The 23,631-nt window shown below is 43.6% G+C and overlaps 1 protein-coding gene across 2 annotated transcripts in view; it reads right to left on the reverse strand.

Moving 5' to 3' along the window:
* The window catches only part of GCH1 (GTP cyclohydrolase 1), a 56,342-nt gene extending 34,463 nt beyond the window's left edge, over window positions 1-21,879 (reverse strand). For both annotated transcript variants that reach the window (XR_011558927.1, XM_070749581.1), the window contains exons 1-2: window positions 21,187-21,879; window positions 4,034-4,143 (exon numbers count right to left, since the gene is read on the reverse strand). Coding sequence is in view for 1 of the 2 variants with exons in the window: in XM_070749581.1 (XP_070605682.1) it covers window positions 4,034-4,143; window positions 21,187-21,538 (462 nt within the window). In the remaining variant the exon portion in view is untranslated. The remainder of the gene's footprint in view (window positions 1-4,033; window positions 4,144-21,186) is intronic.
* Window positions 21,880-23,631: the final 1,752 nt, after the last annotated feature.

The following is a 23,631-nucleotide window of genomic DNA, read 5'->3' on the forward strand; positions in this document are numbered from 1 at the left end:
GAGAGAAATGCTTCAGAGCCAGGGAGACGGCTCTTAACTCTAGCCAATTGATTGGCCTGGAAGCTTCCTCCGGGGACCACGTGCCCTGGGCTATCATCCCCTGGGCGTGGGCGCCCCATCCCGATAGACTGGCATCTGTGGTGATGACAAATTGATCCGGGCACCTGAACGGGGATCCTCTGTCCATGGCCGGAGACTTCCACCATTTGAAGGATCTGCGAACACTCAGTGGGATGACAATGCGTCGATTTGAGTTGCTGTGCCCCGATCTCTGAAAAGGCAACAGTAGCCACTGGAGTTCCCTAGCATGAAGGCGAGCCCAGGGAATGATGCCTATGCATGACACCATCTTCCCCAAAAGGGAAGATAGAGTAACTATGGATACTGAAGGATTAGATAAAATGTTAGAAATTAACTCCACTATACTGAGTTTTCTCTCGGGAGAGAGAAAAACCTGGGAGGATTTTGAATCAATAATGGATCCCAGGTGAGAAATGGAAGTGGAAGGTTGGAGGTGACTTTTATCAAAGTTGATGGAAAATCCATGGTCCTGGAGGACTGACATGGTGACAGAAAGGTCTGTTTTCACTCTCTCTAGGGAGTTCCCATGAATTAAAATATCATCAAGATAACATAAAATGTGGATGGGAGACGCCCGGATATAGGCCGCCAGGGACCCCAAGAGCTTTGTAAAGACCCGAGGGGCCGAGGAGAGGCCAAATGGCATCGCCCTATACTGGAAATGCCTGCCCTGAAAGGAAAAACGTAAAAATTTTCTGTGGCACTTGGCTATAGGAATGTGAAGGTAGGCCTCAGTGAGGTCTAAGGAGACCATGAAATCTCCCGAGTGAATGGCGGCCAAAATAGAAGACAAGGAGTGCATCTTAAACTTCCTATATTTGATGAATAGGTTTAGTTTCTTTAAATCCAAAATGGCTCTCCAACCTCCGGAGGACTTTGGAACCATAAATAGGATGGAGTAAAAACCTAGGCCCTTCTGACCGGAAGGGACCGGTTGAATGGCTCTGATGGACAATAGATGAGAAATGGCCTCCTCCATACGGTTACAATCTGAGGATGACCTGGGAGAAGGGCAGGAAATAAAACGTTTAGGGGGAGGAGAAATAAATTCTAAAAGAAGGCCTGTTTGAACAGTGTCAATGACCCAAGGGTCCTTGGAGGTGAGACGCCAATTAGAGGCGAAATGAGCTAGGCGACCCCCTATGGGAATGGAGGTAAGATTACCATCTAGGTTTTTTTGAAGCCCTGTTAGAGGAAGCTCCCCTTTGGAAACGAAACCCTCTACCCCTGGAGTTCCTGCCTTGGGAACGAAAGCGGGGGGAATACTGACCTGGAGATCTCTGATAGGAAGCCGCTTGATCTTGCTGGCGCCCTGGGCGACGAAAGGACTGCGTTTTGGTAACCTTTTTCGTGGTTGGACCCAAAACCTTCTTCTTGTCCGTGGTCTCCGTGAGGAGTGGATCCAGAAGATCACCGAAGAGAAGGTCGCGCTTTAAGGGGCCCTGGGATAACTGCCACTTTTGGCGAACTCCCGCTTTCCAAGGGCGAATCCATAGGAGTCTTCTTGCCGTTGTAGACGCTGCAATAGACTTAGCAGAAAATCTAGTAGATTGCAAGGTGGCATCAGCCACGTACTGGGCAGCTGCAAAGACCTTGTTGAAGTCTTGTTGACCTCTCAAGTCATCGGGAGGAATGTGCTGTTGAAGTTGGCGAAGCCACAGCAGCATGGCTCTGGAGAAGAAGGAGGCCGCTGCAGAACTTTTAATGGCCCAGGAATCAGCGGTGAATCCTCTTTTGAGCATTTGCTCGATGCGCTTGTCCTCTGGGCGGAGGACTTCCTCCGCCTCGCCTGGCACAGCCGCTGCCGAGTGAAGAATCTTGACAGGTTCATCTGGTTTGGGAAAGGATAGAAGCTCTTCATAGGAAGAGGAGAGTTTATACAACTTTCTGTCCTTGGTGGAGGGATTAAGGCCAGAGGCTGGAAAATCCCACTGTTTGAGTAAGGCATCTTTAAACAATTTAGGCATAGGAATTACCTCGTTATCCTCCTGTTCCTCTGTGAAGTAAGGTAGATTCTCCTCCGGGGGATCAGTGGAAGTGGAGGCTTGTTTCTCCTGGGCCGCTAATCCCGTAGAAATTCTAGCTTTGAGGAGGAGAGATTTGAATAGTTGAGAAGGAAAAATAGTAATTGGAGGAGGGACCTTTATTTGGGATTCCTCATCCTCTGATAAGCCCTGAAAAGGGTCTTCATCCTCCTCTACATCCTCATATTCATCCTGGGAGGATTCTGAATCATCCTGAATAGGAGCTCTGACCGCTGGGGAAGAACCCAAGGGGCGGGAGGAACGAGAAGGAGGAAGAGGTAAAGGAAGCTCATTGATGGTAGAGAGTTTGGCATCAATGGCTTTGGACAACACAGCAAAAATAGATTGGAACTCAGGAGGTAAACTGGAAATATCAGCAGAAATGGCAGAAGAATCCCTAAAGGCCTGGGAGGATCCTGGCTGGGGGGAATCTTCAATAATATCTGGTTCCTCTGGACCTATGCCCCATAGGTTAGGTTGGGGTCTGTCTAGGTTTGGCTCATCCAGAGATAACACAGGGACCCCAGAAGGAGGCAGACTAGAGGCCTCTGGTGGGTCTTGACTACTGATTACTTGGGCCTGCACTTTCAAACGTTTTGCTGATTTGTCATGAATTTTTTGTAGGGCTAGGTCCCTTCTCTTCTCGGCCCTGGTGACCTTGGTCGAGGGGCGGGCCCCTGGAGAAGAGGAGGAAGAGGCCTGGGGGATACTAGTAATCTCATCGCCTGTAGGCCTGGCCTCTCTGGGACCTTTAGTTGTGCCTCTCTTGGGAAAAGTAGCCATAGTCTGACAATTAACAGAAGACAAGGCTGAGCCAATAACTGAATTATAAGGAGAAGATTTCAAGGACTTCCCAAGAGGAATGGATCCTGCTTCGAGGCCTCGAAGCTGCTGAAACGTGAGGACAATCTGGGCAAACCCAGAGTTCGTGCCCCCAAATCCAGCGGGGCCAGCCTCCCTAAACTTTGTAATTAAGTAAACCAAGGCACTCTGGTTGGAGGCTTAGCCGGTGGAGAATTTAGCCTGGGACCCCCAAGGCCCGCTCCCGGATCCACGCGGTGGACTGAGGCCTACGCGGCTGGCAGAAGGCCAACACGAGAGGCCTAGATTTTAAAAAAGGGCGCGAAGGCCTTCGCGCCGAAAAAATCGCTCCGTAGAATTTCTTAAGGGAAAAGCGATCGACTAAGTCCAGGAGACTAGAAGGCGTCTCACTCCGCAGGAGGTATTTTATAAGCCCTTAAATATTTGTATACAATAAATAATCAATAATTCAATGGATAAATACTTGCACCAGGACCTCCAGGCCAAGGGATTAGAAGAATCCACAAGCGGCCGCAGGAATCGTAACCGGCAAAACCGCCGGGGGGAAACGAAACCGCAACTTCTCCCAAGGAAAAAAGCCGAGCCGCTTCTTTTCTTTTTTTCTTTTAAACGGCTGGCGCAATTAGTGCAAGTAAATAAATAAATACAATAAATCTTACTACTTTTTGAAGGAAAGATCGAAGGGAAGGTGTTAGAATGTTGAACGAGCTATCACAATACAACCGCAGGATATGCGAACTGAGCGAATTCTGGGGAAGGGGCGGATCCGGCAAGCTTTTTTAATACTAGGCTCAGTTCCACCGGATTGGACATGAGCAACCCGTGTGACTGCTGGACCCGCTCCTTCAGTACGGAGAAGCTGCACTTTGAAACACTCTACCTTGTGATGTTAACAGTTGGACTATTTTTGCTCACTTTACATTTTATACCTTGTTTGATGGCCCTAAGATCAGGCTTCGTTGTTCTGTATGCAACATGTATTTCCTTTAAACACATTTTTGATAATTTGCTAAAGTTGTCCCGCATAGTTTTGAAAATCAGGCATTTAACAATGATTGGCCTATTGATTAGACTTTAAAGCGGAGAAAAGGAAATTAAAAGTTTACCTTTCCAATAAATGGAACCAGGTGATGTTCACACATTGAAAACATATCAATATCCTTCACAATCACCATCTCATCGTGGTCTTCATCAAATATGGCATCATTGAGTACATCTGAAATCAACAGAGCAACAGTGACACAATATCCTAGGCTTTTTAAATTGTTTTTCCATTGTTTTCTTTTTGTTATTAAAAAAACCCTAATACCAGTGATGCAAGATGGTTATTCTTTTTCATATAGAACATCTAGACATTGTCTTATCTGTAAATTTAATTATGTTTCATCCATTTCCATTTCTTTGGACCAGCTTCTTTAAAATTCAACCTCCGCCAAATTGTGATAGATATATGGAACATACACAAGCATGCACAGTTTTACAGTCTTGTTTAAATTTGTAAAACCTTTTTGAATATTGAACATTTCTGCATCAATATGACCACCAATATGTAGCTTTGGATCATTTTCTTCAATAAATAAATGAACAAGTGACTCGTTGGCTTACATGGGTCTCTTTATCCAGTTTCAAGACTTTTGTAGAGAACAGGTCATATGTATAAGAAACACTGAAAGTTGAAAAGGCACAAATGTTTAAGAAACACTGTGTACATCCAATAGAATACATTTGCCATTTTATATTTATTTTTGTTTTTAAGAGCAAAACTTTGTGATGATATATATACTATGCATCATTAATTCTGTATTTTTTCTAACTGGCAGAAGATTTAGTCTTTGAACTTGTAGCTTTTCTTCCCAAATTCTAAAATGTTTAGACTTAATTTATGGTAGCCAAACTGGCCCTGGAGTTAGTCAAACCACGTGCAAAGAAAATCAAAGTTAACCACAATTTAAGGTTATGCTATAATGACGGAGTTCATATGAAATGCATTTGGTCCAAACTAATAACTTAGTGGCTTAGTATGTGAACCCAGATTTAAGACATGGATCGTCAAGTTTGGAACTCAACTTTGTCAGGATCTTGTTGACTATAATGTAAAGATATATCTCTGTATCCATTCTCCTCTAGGAAAAATTTGAACAATCATAGCCTATCTCACAAGTACATTGTGGAAACTGATACAACAGCAACCTGCAAACCTAGTTAATATGGTAGTTATAACATAGAAACATAGAAAGATAGAAGATTGACGGCAGAAAAAAGACCTCATGGTCCATCTAGTCTGCCCTTATACTATTTCCTGTATTTTATCTTAGGATGGATATATGTTTATCCCAGGCATGTTTAAATTCAGCTACTGTGGATTTATCTACCACGTCTGCTGGAAGTTTGTTCCAAGGATCTACTACTCTTTCAGTAAAATAATATTTTCTCAAATTGCTTTTGATCTTTCCCCCAACTAACCTCAGATTGTGTCCCCTTGTTATTGTGTTCACTTTCCTATTAAAAACACTTCCCTCCTGAACCTTATTTAACCCTTTAGCATAACATTAAACATTTCCTATAATTTGTTATATTACCAGTTTATCCATCCAAAACAGTTGGGATAAAAAAGAAAAGGGGACAGAAAAAGTCCTATAAATAAAAGTATTAACTTTATCTCATGTTACATTTTTTTCACACTTCTAGATACTTTTAAGAATTGAGCTGAATGAAGACAAGGGGTTTGATGCCATGAAAAGTTTCTTTCTCATCTTTAGCTAATATAAACAGAATCAACATCCATGCCATCCACTTTTCCTTTTCTAGCTTCTGCTGAGATATATCCCTTCCAGTTATGAACGCAAGGCACATATACCAATGAACTGCCCTTTAGGCCAGGCGAGATATGCTATCAGGGGTGGTTTTAATTTCCTGTGTGCTGCCAGACAGAGGCAGGTAACCCTGACAACCAGAATTTAGAGGCACACAACTGTTTTGTTACGTACTGTCCATCATTGGCAGGGTCTTAAGGAAGCCAGGCATGTAAACAGGGAGTGAGGGCAGGGAGGAGAGGAAAGATAAAATATTGTTTCAACAAAAAGGCTCAAAGGAGCAGCTGTGACTCAGTTGGCTTTTCAGCACTTCCCTTCCCATAAGTCATTTGCCTCCATCAAAATCTTTGTGTATTGTTCTGTCTGGGTGCCCCCAGACTTCAACACCAACTGGAAAAAGCAGCCAGACACGCTGGTAAAAGCAAAAGCACTTTATAGTTTGAAAAATAAACACAGAGAAAAACCTGTTCTTCCCAACAGGCAGGCTAGGAGACTTCACAGCAGAGTCCTGATGGCCAGACAATACAGCAGACTTCTTGCTGGCACACCCACCACTGTAGAGAATAAGACCCACACCTTTTCCCCCCAAGGTTTCAGTATTCAAAGTCACAAACCAGAATTCCAAGACGCCAAAGATCACAGCCAGGTCCCAGGACTCCCAAAGATAATACTCCACAAGCCAGGAAGGGTGGGTCTGCCTTTTCAGCCTTTCCAGAGAGCACCACACCCAAACCCAGCTGTTGCCTCTTTAGTGCTGAAAGTACCTGGCTAATTGTCCCTTTCGTTGTGTTGCTCTTCTCTGCCGGAGATCGATTATTGCTTGTGCATTTTCATCTAAGGAATCCAGGCTGCTTGCTGGGGAGAGCTCCCTCTCGGGGGACTCTGGCTGTCCTCCCTCTCCCTCAGCCTGAGATTCCTCCTCCCCGTCTGCCTGAACCTCCTGTTCCTCATCCTCCCCCTCTGAGCAGGAAGCCGGCAGAGGATCAGCCGTTCCCTGAGGGGCCTCAGACGGAATCACAACATGTATTAACATTTTTTCCCCCTAAGTTCAGCCCAGGCAATAGAATGTGAGGCTACCACTAATCTCATGCCGTCCAAGTCATGGGTTATATGCCACCCAGCAATAATTTAGTTTCTTGGCATTAAAAAAAAAATCTAGTTCAGGATATGCATCTATTACTCCAATAGCAGGTGCATGGAGGGATTATCTGGATTAGCTCAACCAACCCACCAAGCAGCTTTACTAATTTTTAGATTCGCTTCCTGGCGAATAATGCTTCCTGGCGATCAGAGCGATCAACCAGTGGAACAACCTGCCTGCGGAGGTTGTGAACTCCCCAACTCTGGACACTTTCAAGAGGAGATTGGACTGCCACTTGGCCGGGGTGCTTTAGGATTCCTGCTCAGGCAGGGGGTTGGACTTGATGACCTGCATGGTCCCTTTCAACTCTAACAATAAAATAAAATAAAATAAAATAAAATAAAATAAAATAAAATAAAATAAAATAAAATAAAATAAAATAAAATAAAATAAAATAAAATAAAATAAAATAAAATAAAATAAAATAAAATAAAATAAAATAAAATAAAATAAAATAAAATAAAATAAAATAAAATAAAATAAAATAAAATAAAATAAAATAAAATAAAATAAAATAAAATAAAATAAAATAAAATAAAATAAATAATAAAATAAATAAAAATAAAATAATAAAATAATAAAATAAATAAATAATAATAATATAAAATAATATAAAATAATAAAATAAAAAATGATATCTGTATTCACCTATTTATTCTAATTGCAATGTTGTATTTCTAGGTTTTTGTAAATACCCTTTTCACCTATGAACAAAGGACAACGTTGTTAATGTAATGGATACATTACATTAAACCAAAGCCAAAGGCTTTGTTTCAAGAATGGGGCTGCTATGGAAAAGTTTCATAGGCTTTAGGTCAGTGATGGAGAAGCAATGGCACGGGTGCCACAGATGGCACGCGGAGCCATATCTGCTGGCACGCGAGCCATTGCCCTAGCTCAGCTCTAACATGCCTGTGTGTGCCGGCCAGCTGATTTTTGGCTCGCAGAGGCTCTGGGAGGGCATTTTTGACTTTCAGAGAGCATCCGGGGAGATGGGGGAGGGCGTTTTTACCCTCCCCCAGCTCCAGGGAAGTCTTTGGAGCTTGGGGAGAGCGAAACATGAGCCTATTGGGTCCACCCAAAGTTGGGAAATAGACCGTTTCCAGCCTACAGAGGGCTTCGGGGGGGGGGGGGGGGGGCAGGGGAAGATGTTTTCGCTCTTCCCAGGCATTGAATTATGGGTGCAGGCACTCGCGCATGTGCAGTAGTGCGCATGCATTTCTCTTTTGGCACCCAAGGAAAAAAAGGTTTGCCATCACTGTTTTAGGTAATACAGTGATCCCTCGATTTTCGCGGGGGTTACGTTCCAAGACCTCCCGCGAAAATCGATTTTCCGCGATGTAGCGGCGCGGAAGTAAAAACACCATTTTTGGCTATGGACAGCCAAAAACTACCCCTCTCACCGGCTTTCTTCGGACACGGGTCCTCCTGCAGCAGCGCTGGTGGCCACCGTTCCCCGTAGGCACCCGCCCGCCTGCCGTTCGCCCGCCCGCCGTCCGCCCGTTCGCCCGCCCGTCCGCCGTTTGCCCGCCCGCCCGCCATTCGCCCGCCCGCTCGCCGCTCCGCCCGCCGCTCGCCCACCCGCTCCACCTCTCTTTCTCCTCTGCTGCAAGAGAGGCGGGACAGGCATTCTCCGGAGGCTGGTGGGTGCACGGGCCGGCGCGTGAGAGAGAAAGAGGGGGGAGAGCAAGAGATAGCAAGAGAGAGAGAAAGAGTGAGAGAAAGAAAACAAGAGAGGGAAAGTGAGAAAAAGAGAGAGAGCAAGAGGGGGAGAGATAGAGAAAGAGAGAGAAGGAAAGAAAGAAAGAGATGAGAGAGGGAGGAAGAGAGTGAGAGAGAGGAAGAAAGAGAGAGAGAGAAGAGTGGAAGGAAGAGAGAGAGAAATAATAGAAAAAAGGGGAGAAAAAAAGAGAAATGAGAAAATGATTGAAGCAGAGAATGACAGGAAAGAAAGAGAAAGAGACAGAGAAGTGATTCTTGGTGATGACGTATGATGTCATCGGGTGGGAAAAACCGTGGTATAGAAAAAAAAACTGTGGAGTATTTTTTAATTAATATTTTTTGAAAAACCATGGTATAGCGTTTCGCTAAGTTTGAACCCGCGAAAATCGAGGGATCACTGTAAAACATTTTGCCCCTAAATATCCCTAGCCTCAGGTTTGACTCCTGGTTGATTACATCCAGGCAGTTTTCTTGTCTATGTTGCCTGGATGATTACGGAAGCTGACGTTAATCACATATGCAGCATCTGCCCACGTTCCGCCAACACTCCGCGGTCTGCACTGGTTGCCGATCAGTTTCCGGTCACAATTCAAAGTGTTGGTAATGACCTATAAAGCCCTACATGGCATCGGACCAGAATACCTCTGGGACCGCCTTCTGCAGCACGAATCCCAGCGGCCAATCAGGTCCCACAGAGTTGGCCTTCTCCAGGTCCCGTCGACTAAACAATGCCGTTTGGTGGGACCCAGGGGAAGAGCCTTCTCTGTGGTGGTCCCGACCCTCTGGAATCAACTCCCCCTGGAGATTCGAATTGCCCCTACCTTTCCCGCCTTCCACAACATGTTGAAGACCTATCTATGTCACCAGGCATGGGGGGGAATAACTATCTCTTCCCCCACCACCACCTTTTTTCCTGACTGTAATATATGAGAATGGTGTGATTGTGCAGTATGATTGCTTTTAATATCTATGGGTTTTAAATCTCATTTTTTAACTCTATTGGATTTGTAATCTATGTATTGTATTGTGGTTGTTGTGAGCCACCCCGAATCTTCGGAGGGGGCGGCATACAAATCTAATAAATCTTAAATCTTAAATCTGGTAGGGGGAAGTCTGATATATAGGATCACAGATGCTACAACTATATCACACTTCCCTGAGCATTAATCTCACTGAATTCAATTAGCTTTATACTTCTGAGTAGAAATCAACAGAACCAGTTCCACTAAACATTGCTATGAGTCTCTATATTATTTTTTTAAAGGAGCTGACATTCATCTACTGCAGGGGTCGACAAAGTTGTTCAGAATCTAGGAGCCAGCCAAAAAATTTAGGAGCCAGAATTTTTTTTAAGCAAACTTGGTTTTTTGCCGAGTCTCCACCTGACATCGCTTTCACCCCCTCTGTCTCCTCCTTCCTCTCTCATCTCTTTCCTTCCTCTCCCTCCCTTTCTCTCTTTCCTTTCTCTCCCTTTCTGTCTATCCTTTCTATCTCTCACCCCTTCTCCCTCTTTCATTCCCTTTCTCTCCCTCCCTTTCTCTCTCATTCCTTTCTCTCCCTCTTTCCTTCCTATCTCTCTTTCTTTTTCTCCCTCCTTCATATCTTCTTTCTCTCCCCCTTCCTCCCTCTTTCCTTTCTCCCCCTCCCTTTCTCTTCCTTTTTCTCTATCCTTTCTACTTCTTACTCTTTCTTTCTCTCCCTCCTTCATTCAATTTTCTCTCCCTCCCTTTCTCTCCCTTTCTCTCTCTTTCCTTTCTCTCCCTCCCTTTCTCTTCCTTTTTCTCTATCCTTTCTACTTCTTACTCTTTCTTTCTCTCCCTCCTTCATTCAATTTTCTCTCCCTCCCTTACTCTCTCTTTCCTTTCTCTCCCTCCCTTGTTCTCCCCTGGGGCTGCCTGTGCCTGCCCTGCACCACCCAACACGGACGGACAGCCCCTGGTCGTCGGTTCGTCGCCCCCCACCCCCCCACGGAGGGAGATCAGGCTGGCGAGGGCGGTAGAACTACGTCACCAGCCACTGGAGGGAGATCGGGCTGGCGGGGGCGGCGAATCCATCTCCCCAGCCGCGCGGAGGGAAATCCGGTAGGCGGGCGGGTGGCCGCGGCTCCCTGCGCGCCCCTGGAAAAGCGTACAGGGAACGGTGCCCGGGGCCGCTTTAGCCGCCCCCCGCTCCCCCCGCCATCTCCCCGCGACTGCCTGTGCCGCTGCAGCCGCGCCCCCCCCCCCCCGCTCCCACCGCCAGTGCCCTCCCGCCGGGCTCCAAAGGACACTTGCCGATGACAACAGGGAACCTTCAGCTGGGCGGGCGCTGCCGTGCCGGTGCCTCCGACCTCCCGGTTCCTGCTCGATGCCGCGGTTTCTGGCGCTCTCCTGCTGGGCTCCAAAGAAGGAAGGCGGGAAAAAGGCGCGAAGAATGGAGCTCTCCTTCCTGCCTGCCTTCTTTGGGACCCAGCAGGAGAGCGCCAGAAACCGCGGCATCGGGCAGGAGCGGAGAGGTCAGAGGCACCGCAGCGCCCTGCCCAGGCGGCACACCGGTTGGGAAACGCTGACATACAGTACAGCAGGCAAAATTTTCTAGGCGCCAGACAACATTTTCTAGGCGCCACTGGCGACCAGGCGCCTGGGTTTGTCGAACCTTGATCTACTGTATATTGTTAAAAAAAAACCTAACAATACAAATGTTTCAAATCACCCAGAATATTTGATCTGTTGAGCTAAATGTCAGCATTTGCCATTTCAAAAAATGATATAGGATCCTTTGTGGCATAGGTAGTTAATGTATTCATGAAGAGCTTGTTCTAACGAAATCCATGTCAACTCAAATCCAAATTAAAATGGCCTAGATCAGGGAACGGCAGGAGAACTAACCCAGGTTTGCAGATGATACCAAGCTAGTCTACCAAAGAAAAGGACCAGGGGAGACGTGATAGCAGTGTTCCAGTAACAGAGAGAGGAGGAAGTCAGGCTGTTTTCCAAGGCACCAGAAAGCAAAACAAAGGATAACGTATGGAAGCTGACCAAGGAGAGATTCAAATTATTATTATTATTATTATCATCATCATCATCATTATTATCATTATTATCATTATTATTATTATTATCATCATTATTATTATTATTATTTCCTATAAAATTGCCCATTTATGCATTGCTTTCTATTTTAATTAGATTACAATCCATAGAGACATATACTTTCTCAACCCACAACTATTATATTTACTCAAGATCCTTCTGGAAGAATTTAATGAACAGAAAATCTATGTCTATGTGATCAATGATATCTCCTCCATCCAGGGGTCAGCTGACACTCTCAAAAAAAGGAGGTGGAGGAGGAGCAGGAGTTGGCAGGCAAAATGTATTTTGCAGAATCAAACTGACTTTCCTTCAATAAGATTTGTGTCTCTATATGGTTACTTAGTTTTCTTTTGCCATTTCTACCAATATGATCTGAACAGATGTTCATCTAGGACAGGAGTAGGCAAAGTTGGTGTGGACTTCAGCTCCCAGAATTCCTGAACTAGCTTGATTGGCTCAGGAATTCTGGGAGTTGAAGTCCATAAGTCATAGAAGAGCCAACTTTGCCTACCTCTGATCTAGGAAGATGACTATTTTGTATATTGTTGCTATTGTCTATTAAAGAAAATTGGCTTCATCTAACCTAAATTTAAGATTGACCAAATTATCACAGATTCTGTCTTTTGTCTTTAATTGCTACATTTACAATTTATTTTACAACCCAATTTTATAATTTATTTCACAGATTCACTTAGGCATATGTCTAAGTCTGATAGATAAGGAGAAGAATTTGCATATGTGACAAAATAGGTGTCACATCTAAGCCAATGGATTGCACCTAAACCATAAAAAAAGCTTTTTTGAAGAGTCACAAGTCCTTGGCTGACTTGGATTAAACTTTAATCCAAGTTTAAATCTTTGTATGGACACAATCTCTTTTAATCCATAACTAAAAGGATATGGAATCTCCACACTCAGTAATCATATCAGGTGTCTGTCCTTTTGAGTTGAAAGGTTTAGAAGATGCTGAAGGGGGAACGTGATTACCTGTAGTCAAGGGAAGTGATGCTGGATAAAAGCAAGGAGCACAGCCAGAAAGAAAGAGAGAAATGATAAACCTAAATGAAGGGAAACACAGACTGCGTCAGAGATAAGGGAGCCTGTTGCTATAGAAACTATTTGCATGGCTTTAATGTCACTTGGGTAACCTCTCAGAAGCACTGCCAATTTGATACTCAAAAGGCAGGTCAACAAAACACAGAAGACATATATTTAATGGTCTCTGAGCAACTGAGAATTTACTTCCTTCCTAGAATAAACAGACGTTTTTAAAGAACAGAGAGACTTGTAGTATATTAAAGGCTACCAAATTTATTTCAATGCTCAGGAACTAAAATTACTAGTCTTTAAAGTGTCACAAAACTCTTGAGAGGTCAGTCAGCCCCATCAATTAACAGACTAAGATTACCACTTTAGGCACCAACTGCTGGGCAGTTGATAACAGCCCAATTCTTTCTTTCGTATCATTGGATAATGCATCATCCATATCTACCAAATGACTTATTTACTGGAGGAGAACAGACTGGTTTCCTACTGTCCATCTCTAGTCTTTATTTCTCTGTATTATGTATATTATAGGGCCTAAAGTTAAAGCTGTATTAGCCACTTACTTGTACTGTACCTGCTTTGTTGTCACTATTAATACACTTGTTAAGAAGACTGTACTGCTAAATGGTGCTTTTTATTGTCTCTGCTTAAAGTTTAGCAGTAAGAGATGTACTTACCATAATAGTTACATAGAATTCATCCAAAGAGAATCAAATTGGTTTGGTTTTCACTCAAGAGGCGATTCCAAATTTAAAAAATGCTGTTGTGTTCGTATATGCCCAAAAAACATTATGGCTTAATCTGATGTGGTTCAAGAATCTTAAGCCAAATTCTAGTTTGATGTAACTAAACTCTGCAGTCGCCAACATATATTTCATATTAATGCAAATCAGTTTTCTTCTGGATAACTGCACCCTAGTTTCATGTTAACTCCTCTTTAAGATACAATAGTTGACTATTGTGCTAATGCAAAATATTGTACCACAGCCAATATACAGTATTTTCACATTCACCTACTTTACAATGTTGTTATGTTATCGATATGACAACAGAAGTTAAGGGAAAGTGAGTGAAAATGTAAATAGCCCTGAATCTCTAAATATGAATGAAATATGGGCTAAAGATTTATTAATATATTCCTGAATGGCAAGCAATCGTTTCATTGGTATTGCACTCAACAATTGCCAAAGAAAAAATTGGGCATTCATCAAGAAGTTGAATTAAATTAGCAATATTTCTGAGTTATCACTTGAAATAAAATACAGTACTTCCATGCACCTTTCCTACAGTACCAGAAGTCTCACCTGTCAATTTCCTGCCTATTCATAATGGCAGAGAACATTTACTAAGGAATTAATATCTTGCATTTTCCACAGTGTCCCAACATCCAGAAGAGTGCTTACTATTTATATCCATCCCAAAATAAGGAATGTGGTTTCAAAAAATAGCGATTTTTGGAATACAAAATTTTCAGACATAACATGGGATCATAAGTGACATGGTCTAAAAATTATGTCTTCATTGCGATTGTTATTCCATATTTATTATATGTAAACTAAATAAAATAAAATACTATAATTGAAAACAGGTCCAAGTTGCAGTATCTTTGAAAACAGTGTTTCACAGATTATGACAAATAAAGAGCAATAAAATTTGACTCTGTAATCACAATCTGTAATTGTAAGATTACATCCCTGACATTCTTAATGATGCACAATTGAGAAGGTTCATCTGGTACCCTACATTCCATCTCTATTGTGTTATTGTTATGTACATAAAAGGGTTAAGACTGGGATGACTCAAAGCCACTCCTTTTGCACTGTTCTTGCAAATTACACAATCTTTCTAGAAAGTTTTGTGGATTTCGTAGAGGTAAAGAATACAAATTATTGTCCATTTTTCATATCTGTCTGATATCTGAAATGGTTGCTTGCCATTCAGGAATATATTAATAAATCTTTAGCCCATATTTCATTCATATTTAGAGATTCAGGGCTATTTAGAGTTTGCCTGCTTTTCATCCCATTTTGCCATATAAAGCTATTTTTAAAAATGTTTATTGCTGTTTAATAAATACAAACCAACCAACCAATATTTTTGCTAACTGAATGGAATGGCTCTGCTTGTTTGCTCTAATCCAGATGCAGGGTATAACTGGGAATGTGCTGGGTGGAAACTACCATAAATCGGAAATTGCCCAGAGTAATTTTCCAACATTAACAAGGTCGGCAAACACATATTGTCTCTTCTCACTCAAGTGGAATCCATTGTTTGGAAATATCTAGTATTTTCGTCACCAACAGCAATGAAAAAAAGGGTATAATTTAATACATACTATTTTACCAACGAAAATTCAGACTGAAAGCAGGGGAGGGGAGGAACCTTAGCCTAACTTTGCCACTTTTAAAATGGATTTGGAACAAGCAGTTTTAAAACTATGCAAAACATTTGGAACAAGAGCAGCCATTAAACACGAGACAATGGCAGCCTTGCAAAGTTTATAAACCAACATACTTTACAAAAATGAATGAAAGGCCAGGCAGAGTTGCTCAGCTAAATTTACAACTACATCGCCTCCGATCTGATCTAAATGTTGTTCATAAAATCATATATCAAAATGTCCTTCCTGTTAATGACTACTTCACCTTCAACCGCAGCAATACACGAGCACGTAATAGATTCAAACTAAATGTAAACTGCTCCAAACCCAACTGCAGAAAATACGACTTCAGCAATAGAGTGATCAATGCCCAAAATGCACTACCTGACCCCAAACCCTAAAAACTTTAACCTTAGGTTGTCTACAGTCAATCTCTCCCCATTTCTAAGAGGTCTGTAAGGAGCGTGCATAAGCTATTTTCACATTGTTCCTACAAAGCAATTGTGTAAAGATGCTGCAGGGAAAGTTTCATCTAAAGGATTTTCAACCTAGTAAAGTTCCATAATTTTGCATAAACATCTTGTTCATTTTTATGTCTTCAACAGCTTCTGATCACAGGAACTGCTGGACAGAAACTGGCCAACCCATTCTCGTTTTATTGATGTACTAATTAACATGGGAGTCTATGGAAAAACACCACATACCAATAAAAATCAGTGGCACAAAGTCCATATTTGATCTAGGACAATCAATCCTGATTGCAATCTTTTATGTAGAGTCAATGTTATGTCCCTACTTTCCCACAAGGATGACTGAGACAGAGATAACAAAGCCAAGGAAAGAGTTTGACTTTGTGAATTTCTAGCAGTTCATATCACCATGCGTTGCAATTAATCAGTGGCGAAAGTTGAGAAATTTCTTTTAATGTTTCTGCCTCAAAACTGTTGATTACAGGAGAGGGAGATTAATCTTGTCAAGCTAATAGAATAAATCAGTGTTGTTAAAATATTCACCAAGTGGGAGAGCCATATTATTGATTGATTGATTTTGTCCAATACACAATTAGGGTTTTAGTGGGTATACACATAGTTAAATACATAATGAAGGTTATAGAGGATATACTCACAGTAAAATATATCTAAGAAAGAATAGAAGAGAAGATATAGGAATAAAACATATCAATGAAAGAATAGAATAGATATAGGAATAGAAGAAAGGTATAGGAGATATAGGAGAGCAATAGGACAGGGGACGGAAGGCACTCTAGTGCACTTATGCACTCCCCTTAGTGACCTCTTAGGAATCTGGATAGGTCAACAGTGGATAATCTAACGTTAGCCAATTAATAAGCATTAGCAATGCTAACCACTTCTGATTCTATGCAGAGAATCGAAACTGGAACTTGAGTTGAAGGCTGGGCGTGACTCAGTCTACTCTGCACTCTGCCCACTCTCCACTCTCTTTGCTTGTCTGCTCTGCTGAAATGAAACTAACTTTCCTGCTTGTGTTTCCTTGTAACCAATGTTCCCTCTAAGGTGCGCGCCTGCGTGGGCACGCACAGAAAAATCCCCCCCCCCCTGTGCAGCCTTTTCCAAGGCTGCCCAGCTGAGCTGGGCGTCGGAGTTGGGGGTGGGGAGCGAAAAGTTTTTCTTCATTTGAAAAACTGTGCGCTCCCCATTCCACTTTGCCCCCGCCAGTTCAGGAAAAAATGGCGGCGCCCATCAGGCACTTCCGCCCTTTCCTTGAGTAATTGAGGCTCGGCCAGCGCTGGGATGGAAGGGGGTAGGCGGCAGCAGCAGCTCTGCGGGGCTTTGAGCTGACGTCTCTCCCCCCTCTTGCCCCCTTTCTCTCTCTCCCCTCGTCCTACCTGTTTAATGGTGGCCAGCTCCATCTTGTACCAGGATTGGGTGGCGGAGGGGACCCGCCGGTGGCAGGCAGCCCCCAACGCAGCGGCGGAAGAGGAGGCGAAGCTCATGCTTCGGCCACACCGGGGCCGAGTCGCCTCCGGCTCCAGGGGGCAGCCCCAGCGCAGCAGCGGGGGAGGAGGATGCAAAGCCGGCTGTCCAGGGAAGCGGCGCATTTGAAAAGTGGCGCGTTTGATTTTTGCAACAAACTTTAATAGTGTTTCTGAACCTTGGCAACTTTAAGTATGCTGGCTGGGGAATTCTGGGAGTTAAAGTCTACACATCACAAAGTTGCCAATGCTGAGAAAAACTGGACTAGATGAAAGGTAGACCTGGATATATTGTAACTATTAGACTGGTGGAAATTTTAGCTCAGGTCATAAATATTTTGCCTCCAGTCACATAGAAAAATGTTTGAGACCTAGTGTCTGTTCACTAAATATGTAAATCTTGTTTGCTAAGCTAGGAGGATGTTTGTTTCATTCTCAAGGACAGTGTGGTGGAATGATAAAACTATTGGCCGAAGACCATAGTAATGCAGATTCGGGTGGACCCTCAGTAATAGAATCTCACTGGCTGGCTGAGTTGAGTAAGAATTGGCCCAACCTACGTTCATCAGGTTGCATTTGGGCAGAGAAAATAAGAATACATCAGACATTGTTCATTCCGGCAGGGAAGATGGAATCTAAATCTAAATCTAGACCTAAATTTAAATCTAAGTGATGTGAGAGAAAAGGAAATAATTAGAGTAATTGGAGACACTAATGAATGCTTTTCTACAACTGATATCAAATGATCTACGGTAAGTGCCAAAGGCCACTGCAACAATATCGCCAAAAAGGCTTCTAGAGTTGTCAACCTGATCCTACACAGCTTCTGCTCTGGCAATCTCACACTACTCACCAGAGCCTACAAAACTTTTGCCAGACCCATCCTTGAATACAGTTCATCTTTCTGGAACCCATACCACATCTCGGACCCTCCTTGAAGCAACTCAGGGCAGCCTACAACATTGTAAATGCAGAAGACAATGTATGTGAAGAAATCTAATTATTTTTTTAAAAGAATTATATAAATTTACTATAATAAAAAAATCTAAAAAACCCATGTACAGTCATCCACATTCATCCAATTCAATCATTCACATACATATATTATATTCCTTCTTCCTATGCAACATGCTAACCACTGAACAATGGTTTGTACATCACCAGGACCCAGAACACTCAGTACTAAGCCATAAACAAGCAAACCACATTTTGGACTAAGGCAAGATTCAACCTTGGCCTTCAGTACTGCTGTATTGGTCAGGATTATGCAAAGCAGAAGCAGCCTTATTATTTATGATGCAACTGAAGGAAAGTATCCTGCTGGTACAACTTACGCCACCCTTGTTGTTGGCAAGAGTTAATATTGACACTTAGTGACTACAAGGGCAGGTCCACGCAGTTTTCTTGGCAAGATTTTCAGAAGGGATTTGCTTTGCGAAAGTTCCTATATTTCTTAATTTTTCCAGTCTAGGGCTCAGAGCAAATAAACAGCCCCAAATCACTCAGCTGGCTTCTCAGAAGATGAGAACTCTAGCTTGTCTGCCTCCTCTTAATCCACTTCCTTTAACTATCACTTACCAAGCAGTTGGGTGAAAGCATCCTGCTGGCATGAGCCCCACCTCTTTCAGCTTTTGTGAAAAGAGTACAAAAAAAGTTAACAGGCTATCTAGGAAAGGAATACTGTACTTTTTTTCTTTTAAGTCATGCTGATTTCACTAGAAGGAAACTGGGTGTACCCAGCCTCCAACAAGCCTACTACAAACTTTGATTCTCACTTATCTCACATGCATTATCTCCCATAGACTAAGTATAGGTACTAGCTAGCTGCCTTACAAGCAAAGTTTGTAACACCATGTATGCCTTAAATGTAAACAAGTTTCCAGAAAGTCCAATCTAGGATAGGGAGGTACTAATACCACTCTATAAAGATTTTTTCTTTCTTTCTTTCTTTCTTTCTTTCTTTCTTTCTTTCTTTCTTTCTTTCTTTCTTTCTTTCTTTCTTTCTTTCTTTCTTGGATGTATATTTATATGGATTTATAGTTAGACCACACACACCTACAGTACTGCATCCAGTTTTGGTCACCACACTACAGAAAAAGACATTGAAACTCTAGAGAAAGTGCAGAAGAGTGTAACCAAGATGATCAGGGGACTGGAAACTAAAACATACGAACAATGGTTACAGGAACTGGGCATGGGTAGTCTACTGAAGAGAAGAACCAGGGGAGACATGATAGCAGTGTTCTAATACTTGAGGGGCTACCACAGAGAGGAGGGGGTCAGGTTGTTTTCCAAAACACAAAGAATGACGGATGGAAACTGACCAAAAAGAGATTCAACCTGGAAATAAGGAGGAACTTTCTGATGTGAGAGTGCTCAACCAGTGGAATAGGTTGCCTGCGGAGGTTGTGAGAGCTCCAACACCTGCAACCTTTAAGGGGAGATTGGACTGCCATCTGTCTCAAATGGTATAGGAACTCCTGCTGGAGTGGGGACTGGATTAGATGACCTGCAAGGTCCCTTCCAATTCTAATATTTTTTTTAAAAAACCCTCCCTACTTACTTGCAAAGTTCTCTAGGTTTCTTTGAGGTAGTCATTCTCTCTCCAGCCTACCTAATGTAGTAGTTTTTTGTGAAGATTAACTGAGAGAAAACATAAAAATGTAGCACTGCTGGCCAGGATAAGACCAGTCCAACTATTTATTTTTCACAATGGTCATGCAGATGCTTCAGGTGCATTGAAGGAGGAGGCTGAGACATATCCTTGTTCTATTAGTCTGTCCCCAACCTCAAAATAACATTAAATGAAAGGATTGAAACTCTCACTGTTGTCAAACTCCCTAGTTGCGGGCTGGATACGTCATGTGCTAGCCAAGCCGTGACGCTCTAACACTTGAGACTTTCAAGGGGAGATTGGACTGCCATTTGCCCGAAACAATGTAAGGACCCCTGCTTGGGGTGGGGGTTTGGACTAGATGACCTACAGCTCCTTTCCAACTCAACCAAACAGACAAACAAATAAACAAACAAATACATGTGATCATTCATTCATTCTGATCACAGAGTCAGCCTTCTCCGGGTCCCATCAACTAGACCAGTATTTCCCAACCCTGGGAACTTGCTGGACTTCAATTCCCAGAATTCCCCAGCCAGCATTCGCTGGCTGGGGAATTCTGGGAGTTGAAGTCCAAATATCTTCAAGTTCCCAAGGTTGGGAAACACTGAACTAGACAATGTCGTTTGGCGGGAAAAGCCTTCTTTGTGGGGGGGCCGGCCCTCTGGAATCAGCTCCCCCCAGAGATTCGCACTGTCCCCACCCTCCTCGTCTTCCATAAAAGCTTAAAGACCTATCTGTGCCACCAGGCGTGGGGCCATTAGACTCTAGCCCCCTGGCCAATGAATGTAATATGTTTTTTGATGTGACTGGGAATTTATTTATTTATTTAATTGGATTTGCATGCCGCCCCTCTCTGAGGACGCAGGGTGGCTCACAGCATATATTAAAAAACAGAACAATAATATAAATCCAATTAATGCTACATTTAAAAACAATCATGTAAATTCAATTAAAAAGAAAAACTTATCAACCAATCATTCAACAATCATACTGAAAACATTCATTGGCCAGGGGGAAGATCTAAAAATCCTAAGCCTGGTGGCAAAGATAAGTTTTTAAGCTCTTTCGGAAGGCAAGAAGGGTGGGAGCAATGCGAATCTCTGGGGGGAGCTGATTCCAGAGGGTCGGGGCTCCCACAGAGAAGGCTCTTCCCCTAGGTCCCACCAGCCGACATTGTTTGGTCGACGGGACCCTAAGGAGGCCAACTCTGTGGGACCTCACCGGAATGAATGGTTTTAAATGTTAGTAGAGTTTTAAAGTTTTTCTAGTAAAACTAATTGGATTTTTAGATCTGTACATTATATATATTCTTTGCTATGTTGTGAACTACCCCGAGTCCTCGGAGAGGAGCGGCATACAAATCCAATAAATAAATAAATTTGAACCATACTGTTAACACCAGCACATCCCCCGGTATCTGCCATAAATAGCCTACCCCACAGGACTATTGTGAAGATTCCCTGATTTCAATGCTTTCCGAGCCTTACAGAAGCCCGGGTCGGGCGTCTCACCTGTAATGGTCTCCTGATAGCCTTTGGTGAAGTACTGCATGGCCGTGGCCGCCCTCCAGGGCGTCTTGAGCAGCCCCTGGCGCTGCGGGTCCTCGCCCAAGGCGCGCAGGATGGTGGAGTAAGCGGACGCCAGGCCGGGCAAGTTCATCTCGTTGTCCTCTTCGCTGCGGGTCCGCTCTTCCTTCCAGCTCTCTAAGGGATGCCCGCCAGCCGCGGTCTTCCAGCTCCGGGACGGCGCTTCGCCCGAAAGGCTCCGCTGAAGGGGCGGTTGCTTGTCCGCCAGCGCGTATCCATTGCAGCTGGCGGTTCGCAGCGGCGGATCCAGCGCGGCCCGCGGCTTCCTTTTCTCCATTTGGGTCAAGGCGGGCGCGCCCAGCCCAACAGATTCCCGGGAATAAAGGGAGCAAGAGACCCAGATGCGGGTCCTGCTGGAAGTGTGTGAGAAACTATCCGAGCGTGGGAATGGGGCGTTTTCTGGCAGCACGTGCGCCCAGCCTGGAGTCGAAGGAAACGTCAGGACCCCGCTCGCCGGCTCTCGTGGTCGATAAGTTCAAAACAAAACCACGTCTAAATGCGTGCCCGCTGCCCAAAAGTTTCCTTTCCCCCCCTCTGACAAAGCAAGGAAAGGCGGGAAAAGGCCGCAGGCGCCCACAAAAATCCCTTCTCGCAGTGGGCCTCCACCCTCTGGCTCCTTCTTCACAGGCGGCGCGCCTCATTTTATACACCGGTCCCTGGCACGGCGCGCCTCGTTCATTGGGCACCTCGGCCCCGTGCGTCACCCCGCGCCCGGCAGCCTCTCAGAGGCTCGAGCGCCGGAAGCCGCGGGCGGCCTAAAGCTGCACGAGCGCGTCTCTCTTGTGGCGAGAACTCGCCGGTAGCCGGGGCGGGGGTGGGGAGTGGAGAGTGGGAAATGAGACGCCCCGTTCTCACAGTCGCCGCCGCCGCGGAGGGGTGGTGGCGGCAGATAGAATAGAATAGATTTTTTTTAAATTGGTCAAGTGTGCTTGGACACACAAGGAATTTGTCTTTGGTGCAGATGCTCTCTGTACATAAAAGAAAAAGATACATTTGTCAAGAATCATGAGGTACCACACTTAATGATTGTCATAGGGGTCAAATAAGCAATGGAGAAACAATATTAATAAAAATCTTAAGGATACAAGCAACAAGCTGCAGTCATACAGTCCTAGGTGGGAGGAAAAGGATAGAAACATAGAAGATTGACGGCAGAAAAAGACCTCATGGTCCATCTATTTTATTTATTCATTTTATTTATTTATTTTGTCCAATACAAATTGAAAGTTAAAGAGAATAAAAACATGTAGTAGTAAATATCAGGGAAGGGTTAGAAGAAGAGGTATGAGAATAGAATACATCAATTAAGAGTAGAGGAAAGGATATATGAATGGGAGAAAAGATATATAAAATATAGGAGAGACAATTGGACAGGGGATGGAAGGCACACTAGTGCACTTATGCTCGCCCCTTACTGACCTCTAAGGCAGTGATTTTCAACCTTTTTTGAGCCGCGGCACATTTTTTACGTTTACGAAACCCTGGGGCACATTGAGCAGGGGGGGGAGAGGGGCTAAAAAAAGTTTGGACAAAAAAATTATCTCTCTCTTCCTCCCCTCTCTCTTCCTCCGCTCTATTTCTTTGTCCCTCCCTCTTTCTCTCCCTTCCTTCCTCTTTCTTTCTCTCTCTCTCCATCCCTCTTTCTTTCTCTTCCTTCCTCTTTTTTGCTCTCTTTCTCTCTCCCTCCCTACGTCCCTCTATGTCTTTCTCTCTCTCTCCTTCCCTCCCTCTCTTTCTCTCTCTCTTGTTCTCTTTCTCTCTCTCTTGCTTTCTTTCTCTTTCTTTCTCTCTGAGCTTCGCGGCACACCTGACCATGTCTCGCGGCACACTGGTTGAAAAACACTGCTCTAAGGAATCTGGAGAGGTCAACCGTGGAAAGTCTAAGGGAAAAATGTTGGGGGTTGGAGGTTGACACCACGGAGTCTGGTAATGAGTTCCACGCTTCAACAGCTTGATTGCTAAAGTCATATTTTTTACAGTCAAGTTTGGAGCAGTTGATATTAAGTTTGAACCTGTTGCGTGCTCTTGTGTTATTGCGGTTGAAGCTGAAGTAGTCGTTGACAGGCAGGATGTTGCAGCATATGATCTTGTGGGCAATACTTAGATCATGTTTAAGGTGTCGTAGTTCTAAGCTTTCTAGGCCCAGGATTGTAAGTCTAGTTCTGTAGAAACATAGAAACATAGAAACATAGAAGTCTGACGGCAGAAAAAGACCCCATGGTCCATCTAGTCTGCCCTTATACTATTTTCTGTATTTTATCTTAGGATGGATATATGTTTATCCCAGGCATGTTTAAATTCAGTTACTGTGGATTTATCTACCACGTCTGCTGGAAGTTTGTTCCAAGGATCTACTACTCTTTCAGTAAA

The sequence above is a fragment of the Erythrolamprus reginae genome, chromosome 1 (assembly GCF_031021105.1).
Source record: "Erythrolamprus reginae isolate rEryReg1 chromosome 1, rEryReg1.hap1, whole genome shotgun sequence".
Classification (NCBI taxonomy): domain Eukaryota; kingdom Metazoa; phylum Chordata; class Lepidosauria; order Squamata; family Dipsadidae; genus Erythrolamprus; species Erythrolamprus reginae.